This window comes from Haliaeetus leucocephalus, unplaced genomic scaffold (assembly GCF_000737465.1).
Source record: "Haliaeetus leucocephalus isolate CR32 unplaced genomic scaffold, Haliaeetus_leucocephalus-4.0 Scaffold473, whole genome shotgun sequence".
Taxonomy (NCBI): Eukaryota; Metazoa; Chordata; class Aves; order Accipitriformes; family Accipitridae; genus Haliaeetus; species Haliaeetus leucocephalus.
The window spans coordinates 6,777,409-6,785,926 of NW_010972909.1; the positions used below are offsets into that span (position 1 = coordinate 6,777,409).

At 40.0% G+C, this 8,518-nt stretch overlaps 1 protein-coding gene across 1 annotated transcript in view; it reads left to right on the forward strand.

Moving 5' to 3' along the window:
* TULP3 (tubby like protein 3) overlaps window positions 1-4,893 on the forward strand; it is a 32,637-nt gene extending 27,744 nt beyond the window's left edge. Inside the window, exons 9-11 of the mRNA XM_010575404.1 lie at window positions 218-316; window positions 2,403-2,574; window positions 3,095-4,893. Coding sequence (XP_010573706.1) covers window positions 218-316; window positions 2,403-2,574; window positions 3,095-3,228 — 405 coding nt within the window. The 3' untranslated portion in view covers window positions 3,229-4,893. The remainder of the gene's footprint in view (window positions 1-217; window positions 317-2,402; window positions 2,575-3,094) is intronic.
* The last annotated feature ends 3,625 nt before the right edge of the window (window positions 4,894-8,518 follow it).

Below are 8,518 nucleotides of genomic sequence, written 5' to 3' on the forward strand. Positions count from 1 at the left end.
GTAATATTATGTATGTCTTTTAACGTTCTCAAAATGGGAGAAAAAGCTGTTTTCAGTGATTGAACACAGTTGCAGTTAGATAACTGCTACTACAGTTGTAGCTAGCAAATCTCTAAAAACCAATACAAATGTGGATTCAAGTTCAGTTTTGCTGTCTTTCTTTCTTTGAGATGGAGTATCTCATTTACTTAAAATAATGTCTTTCCTTGTCTTTCAGGAAACCAATGTGTTAGGATTTAAGGGTCCCAGAAAAATGTCTGTGATCATTCCAGGAATGAATATGAATCATAAGCGAATTCCAATCCGTCCACGAAATGTGAGTTATGGAGTTTGGTTGTGTTTCATATTGGAGGAAGAGGTTAAAACTTTCTCGTAGAAGTCAGGGTGTTACTGACAATCAAGGTTTTTAGAGCAAGGTTGTTAATACTCCGGGCTTTAGCAAGTCTCATGGAGAGTAAATACAATGTAGCCTAAAGGTGTTGATTAATTTGTTCTTGCCTTTTCCCTAATTTGTAGCCTTCTGAATAGTGTTTGTATCCTCACTTGTCCTTTAATCAGCCTAATGGGACCCTGTTACACTGAGAGTCAGATGAACACAGAACAAACTTGCTCCTCCTGGGAGCTTACGTTCTTAGCCAGTATATGAGTTACAACAGATAGATAATAAATAGATAAGGTGGTATTCTGGTGTAGTAGCAAGAGAATAAATACATTTTGATCAGAATGTTGTCAGTCTCTGTAGGAATCACAGAAGAGGAGGATTCTTTAAGGAGAAAGTGGGATGAGGAGAAGGATGTGGTGACTCTTTAGTGAGGATTTCTTATACATATGGGGGACATTATAGCTAAAAGCTTACAGAACTGTATCTGAAGATATATTAAGGTGTATGATGAAAATCATTCTGTTCCCTTAATGTGGGTTTTATGTTTGGTGTGATAGAAGACCAAAAGGCAAAAAGGACAGGTGCCAACTGAAAGACATGGTCAATATTTTAAGCTAGAAAATGGTATTTGCAACCGTGTTGTGAGTAGATATGAGTAGGACAAGAGTGTATTTGTTGAGGTCAGAGGAAAAAAATCTTCAAGAGTGGAAATTCAGGGTCATGAGAGCCTGGAAAAGAGGTTTAGTTTTGTGAATGGGCAGGAAAATTGTATCTGGAGGTTGTCATTTTTTTATCATCTTTCAACTGGTGTTGCTGTCTCCCCTGTCAGTACAGCAATGATTCCATGGCCCTGCCTTTATTTTTCTCCCCTATTTTGCCAACTTTTTTGCTAGCAGGTAAGCATAGGGACAGTGGACAAGGCTGAAACACAAAGCTGTTCTGAAAAGTTGGCAAAGCTTTCGGTGTAGGGGTTTGACTCTTTTTTCATCTTCCTTCTCTGTAGTGTGATGCCTTCAATTAAGCAATACTGCTTCCACTGTAAAGGAGGAAAAATTGCATCTAAATGCCCTTTGGTGCCAATTCTGAGTTATTTTTGCATCTTTAAATAAAGATAAAAATAAAGATATAAAGTAACTAGTTTAAACTGAACAGTGAGTTTTATTTAGGTTATCCTCAAAAATCCACTGTCATATCTGTATACAATACTAAAACAGTTACTATAACCTCGACAATAGGTTGTTTTCTGATGATTTTTTCCCATTAAATACCTTTAAGTTTGGATTCTTTTTCTTGGGAGTTTTAGCATATATTATTTCAGTTTGGATTTTATTTGTTGCAGAACTTTAAATCATGCCACGTGTTTCACTTGCTACTATTTGTAGCTTCTTGTAATTCATTCTGTTTGTCAAATTTAATGTGCTAGTTTACCTCCTTTTTGTATCATTTTTGTTTTATTTCTCTCTGTTTTTCATATTGTGCATCACTTATTAGACCCAATAGGATGACATTTAACCTACTTAAGGCATACTTGCAGCCCGCTGCAGACTTTGAACTTTCTACTGAAGCACCCCAGGGCCTGGCCACTATGCAGTTAATTGTAGAATTTTTTTGTTTGTTTCAAAGTTTAGAATATTAGAAATGGAAATTGGATCCAACGAGATCAGAGAAAGCTTATGAGACTCAGAAAGGATTCCTGCCAGCAGGATGGCAGTCATCTGTGGCCTGTGAATTGCTCCATTTACTGTACACACACTTCCTTCTCTCTCACTCTTTTTTTCTTGTTTGGGTGGAAATATGGTGATAGCTTATTGAGTGGAAAGGAATCCTTGGGCTGGGAATCCATTAAAGTATCTTCCTGGTACTTGCAGGAAATCTTCAGTAGGACTGAGTTTAAGTGCTGCCATTGTGTTTCATTAAACAAGGAATGACCTTCAAGTGACAGAGTGCACACACATGAGAGAGGCAGTACTTAAAAGAAGAGCCATTCCAAATCTGATAAATATATTTTTCTTCTGAACAGGAACATGAGAGTCTGCTGTCAAAATGGCAAAACAAAAATTTAGAGAACCTCATTGAGTTGCACAACAAGGCTCCAGTCTGGAACGATGATACTCAATCCTATGTTTTGAACTTCCATGGGAGAGTCACTCAGGCCTCAGTGAAGAACTTCCAGATTGTCCATGACAATGACCGTAAGAGTCTGGTGGAGAGTGTGTGGGGCTTATTTGAACAGGGAGAACCCAATTTATTTCATGAGGTTTGGGAGGAATAGGACACCCTTCTTGGAGAAGGGAGACTGGGTGGAGGAATTCAGCTCAGGATTACTGGGGACTTCTCAGCTGTCAAGAAAACTATATAAGGCCTCCCTTTTTCTGGAGTGGGTGCAGAGACTGCTGTCCATAGCTGCAGCAAAAGAGGGGGCAAATGCAAGCCTCCTGAAGGGAAGGAAAAGGATTAATACAGCACTTTCAGCCCAGCAAAAGAGTAGTTTGAGCTTTGGTTCTTAGAATAAAGGTAATCTCCAGAATAACAGTCACTCTAGAGAACAGATTTTGAGGCCACGCTGGTGAGAAAGGATGGATAGATACACCAACCGCATATATCTGGGACTGTCAGATGTGTGGTTTTTTGTTTGTGGTGGGTTTTTTTTTTTCTTTTTTCCTTTGTTTCACTGTGAAATTGTTTGTCTCTGAATCTTTCTTTTCTCCCCAGCTGACTACATTGTGATGCAGTTTGGTCGTGTAGCAGAAGATGTGTTCACTCTGGACTATAATTATCCTCTCTGTGCTCTTCAGGCCTTTGCTATTGGACTCTCCAGCTTTGATAGTAAATTGGCCTGTGAATGAGAGACAACTGACTTGAAATGTGGAACGCCCTCCCATCCCTGCATCTTGTTGTAAGAGTTCCAGGTGGAGTAATGAAAAGCACATTGGGGATGGAAGGGAACTGGAGGACAGACTTCTGCAGGATTATTAGAAAGCAAATACCAGGCCTCAGTGCATTATAGTAGTTGACAGCAGACCATTTTAGGAGACTGTCCCAAGACTGAGCAGTCTCTGTATGCATTGTGGAAGAACAAGAAATATGGGTGATGTTTTTGTTGTCGGTGTTGATTCTGCTTTCAGAATCTTTGTAACAGATGCCACATGAGAGCAGGCTAAGGAAATTAGCCCACTAATTGGAACCCCTTGCAGCTAGGATTAGAAGAATAATGGTTTAGTGTTCATGTATCTTGGAACTTCCACAGTGCCCCTGGAGATGATGCTACTGATCTGATGAGGAACTCTTGAATTCCTGATCAGATGAATTCAGAAAAAAAGGAGGACCGTTATTGGCACGTGTTCTCTTTTGCCCTGTGTAGCATTTTGCTGTCTGTCACAACAGTCAGACATGGAGGGATTCAGGTTACGGCTCTGTGCAACTGTAGGTAATGTTCAACAAATACAGAGCTGCAACAAGACATTGGCTCTAATAAAACACTTTTCTCTTACTTTGTGGGATGATTCTCTGTTAAGGCTGATAGTCCAGTTCCCTTTCATTATTCTAATTACTCCATATCCCTTGACAGTCTTTTTACCAAATAAAGAACAATCAAATCTCAAATGCTTCCTTTTTAGTTGGTGATATTGTATCCATTGCTGTTTCTGTTATTCTTAACCATGTGAAAAATGAGACTGAAGAGATGATGGAATCTGACTGGATTTGGCAGAAGATAGTATTGTAACTATATACAGTACTATTCCTGAAAAGCAGTGTTCTGGTTGATTGAATCTAGACTGTAAGCTGATTAGAAATATTTTTTTTGTCCACTGTTTGTAAAATGTTCTACATTTTTAGGAATAAGTTAGTGACTGATTTCATTTTCTTTTTCTTTTTTTAACGTGAGATTATATCAAGTCATGACATAAATAATGTTAACCTGATTATAAGAAGGTGTTACCTCAAAAGGAGATTACAGGTGTTTTTGAAGGCATCAGTAAGTTTAAAAAAAATTAATAAATATATCATGGGGCTTTGCAATGTGTCCTTCCAGTGTTCCATTTTTAATGCTGGACATACAATATGGAGACTGTAGGTCACAGCATGGAATGCTTCTTGATTCATCAGAGTGAATTGCTGCACACTGTGACATGTAAGCCTCATAGTGTACACATCTGCTGTGTACTAAAGCAGAGAACAGTTACTATCTTGCCTGTTTCATGGCCATTATGCATATTCATGATGATCCTGGAAAAGTCTGTCCCTCTATTGACACAAGAATAGGTGTTCTCCTGCTTTGGATATTGTCATTGTCAGCAGACTAACTGTTTGAAGCTCCAAGGAGCCAGATTTATTGCTTTTGGTCTCTGGCGTTTTTGCAGTAGTAGATATCATTTGCTCTTTCAACATAACGAAACTTCGTGAAGACATTTTCTGATATTGCCAGGAAAAAAAAAAGATGGTAATCGTGTAAACTCTGTATTTAACTGTAAATTATGAATTGATGCTAAGAACTCCAGCTCGCTTATCTCTCAGATGGCCATTCTGCTTTAGCTGGTGAGCCATTGTCTTGAGATGATCTCATCAGCAGAGCAGTCAGGAAGAGAACTTGAATCATGGATCTCTTTTGTGCCTTCATGTACTTCCTGCTCATCCGGCTGGGGACAAGACCTGGCAGTGTTTTCCAGTTGTGCTCTTCTGAGTTCTTGGCTGATGGCTCTGCATTCCCTCTACCCATCCAGAAAAACTATGTCAGTTTGTTACCTGTCTGATTATTTTTCTGACTAGGACTGTATGAAAGAAACTGCCTTATGTTAGTTTGGGGTGACCTGAAGGTAGAATGCCAATTTCCAAGTCAAGATTATTTTCTCTCTGCTCAGAAGGCCATAGGAGCATCCCTTTACTCAGCCTTTCAGTTAGGCTTGTCAGCAGGGGCTCGTCAAGCTATCTGTTGACATCAAATGATCCTAGCAGGGTCAGGGCCTCTGGGTCTCCGTCAAATTACGCAGACAGATGAACTGATGCAGTGCTCTTTTATCAGATACTGTTTGTTTTACATGAATTGTATTTATAACTTTTATATCTAAAGGAAAATAAACTAATTTATATATTGAAAAAAACCTTAATTCTAAATGAGGTTTTTTTGTAGGATTTTGCTGTCACTTGTGTGTGTTCTTTGTTCCTCCTGTACTAGATACTACCTCAGTTTCATTCCGTCTTCTTGTATCTCGCCTCTCTTACTCCCCCTTTTCCTTTGCAATTCTCAGTTCTCTTCCTCTGTGGTGTGTTTTTCATATACTTAGAAGTCTGGGAATAAATGTAAGGTTAGTCTCTCTAATACTTTTTTTTTTTTACCCCTCCATCAGCAGGTCTTCCTGTATAGTTCGTGGTTTCTAAGTTAGTTGCACTTCTTTGCCCCATGTTTTTAATGTTTCTCCCAGTGTCCAGTTCGGGCTTTTGAGACAGTTCTTTATGCATTTTCCTACCCTCCATCTGAACCTGTTCTACTGTTGAAGTACAATATCATGTATTTCTGAATGAAGAACTGAGGTAATACAAGGCCAGGAAGGAACACCAAGTTGAAGTGGTTTATTTTTTCCTGTTTCCACTGGGTGATCTAGGAACCCTAGTAAGAGGAGGTGAGGTGGTTCTGATAATCAGAAACTGACGGCTTGCAATCTCTAGGCCCTATTCTTCATGCAGCTCTTTTTTTCCACTATTTCCATTTAGGCCACATTAGGTTTAGTTGGGAGAAAAAACTGAGCAGCAAATACTACTGGCCATTTGTTCTTAGTACAGTAATATTAGCTACGTACATGCAAATGCAACATTCTTGAAATCCCGAAGAGATCTTAAAACAAAGAAGGAAGCATATTAAACTGATAAATATGAATATTAAAGACAGGCCTAGTAGACTAAAACAGCTCCTAGGCTGCCATAAGCTCCTTGGCTCACAAACATAAAAGACAGTGAATAATTTCTTGCTCCTTCAGGGCTCAGTCCCATTCTCATTGAAGTTTTGCTGCTGAATTTGGTAGCAGTAGGACAGGGGGTTTTGTTACTGTTGGCGTACAATTGTATTGTACTTTACTTAGTGTGCTCCTCTACTTGCTGGTATTAATGGCTGTGTAAATCTCTCAGTTGACATTGAATTAGGTTTCCTGTTCTGGTACAGAAGACAAGCAAATCATTCCCTGTGATTTACAGGTCAAGAGCTAAGAGTTTGTGTGAAGTTTTGTGAAACTGAACTATGGACAGATACCTTCTTTGACAGAGTCAGGAACCTCATCTTCTCTGCCACAGTTGTACGTAACTGCAGTTTGGCACTAGTACAGCTGAAACCCAGAACTAAGACACTTAAGGTATCCGAGGGCTGAGAGATTTGGCCCAGCATATGGCTATGAAGACAAGTAGAAAAGCAACACTGGTCTAAGGGCTTCCTTACTAACAGGGGAAACAGCCTGCTACAGCTGTGAAGTGGTAAGAATTGAAAGCCCTGCCACGAAAGAAGGCTGAGGCCCTGTACCCACTGTTACTGTTCTATCTCTTGAACTGTAGTCTGCAGAGTTTTTATCTTCTCATTCTGTCCCTTAACATGCTCTTTATGGAATTATTCTTTCTTTGCTGGAAGGTGGAGGTCACTTCTTTGGTCCCAAAACAGGAGAAAAATCTAGAAGCAAACTAACTTCACCAAAACGCAGTAAGGTAAAGGCTATTATAACTGTAACCTGCTCTGGTAATTTAACATTTAATTTAGAGAGTACATAAATGGGTGAGCGTATTCCAGAGGATGGAATTTGTGATCATTTACTTCGATTAAATTAACAGTTCCAAACAAGGCAAACCATTGCACTGTCTGCAACAAACCAGCTTAAAATTATGAAGAAAACAAAGGATTTTTTTTTTGATGCTTAATTGCATTAAGCCCTTTAGTGTTACTTTCCCTTTAATAAATATTTTACTGTGAAAAACGACTATATTTTAAAAGCTGCATATCAAAATCAGAGTACAGATAGACTTGGGGAATTAAGTCTGATCAGCTTGCCCAACACCCTCTGCTTTGTGTTCCAAGCAGAAGAGTTTGCTTCCACATTACCACCAGTAAAGAAAAAAAAACCCAAAAACCCCACCACGAGAAAACCTCTATTCTCTTGAGTGGGTTTCCATCTGCAATTGACTGGAGTCCTGCAAACAATTTGTGTGATGATTCACAGGAAGGAATAGGTTTCAATTCCTTCTCTTTGAGCTATGTTGATTCTGCAGGGAAATGGGAGCAAAACAATACGTTAGTCACATAATTATGAGACCTGGCCTAGAATTCACAGAGAAGTGAGCTACCTTTAATGCACATTTGTTTTTCATTAAATTAGACATTTTTAAATATGGTTTAGTAGAAACAGTGGCTAATTAAGATCATTACAGGGCTTTACCTAACAAAAAACCACAAAATAATTTCCTTGAATTTTGTAACTTCATCTGATTTATACGGTATATACTCTTGATTCCTACAGTTGTATCAGAAAACTTTTTTTCTGAAGTATTCATAAAATAAAATCATTGCTGCATTGCCTTACAAAGAAAAGTAATTGTGTGTTAAAAAGGATTGCCCATCAGTTATCTTCAGCACTGCCAGACTAAAAAAAAAAAACAAAACCACAACGGAAAACCAGAAGGTGGAGTTGGCCTTCCAAATCTCAAGGTGAAGCTTATAAAGCTGGTGGGTTTTGCCACCCGGTTTCTGAGGCCTTAGAGACCCATTTAGGTCCTGCTTCCAGTCTTCTCTCTGCAACCCGAAAGAGTTACGAACTCTTTTAAAGAAAGCCGAGATTTTCCTGGATCCATGTCTTCAACCTACCGAAGTTTCAAACAGAGCCAGCTGCCCCATAACCGTACGGCCAGGTCGTTCCGTGCGCGCCAGGCGCCTGGGACGAAGCCACCTGCGGGGAGACGTGAACAAGTTCATCCCGCCGGCGGAGCCGCGCTGCCCGTCGGATGTAATTCCATTTACTCGACTCGCCGTTCTACCACTGCGCTTGTTTTTGGGGATGCGGCTTTCCCACCCCGCCGCGGGTCTCGGGTCTCGCACCAGCGCCTCGGCGGGGACAGGGCCGCTCCCCCGCGGGACGAGGACACCCCGCCGCTGCTAGGCCGGGCGTT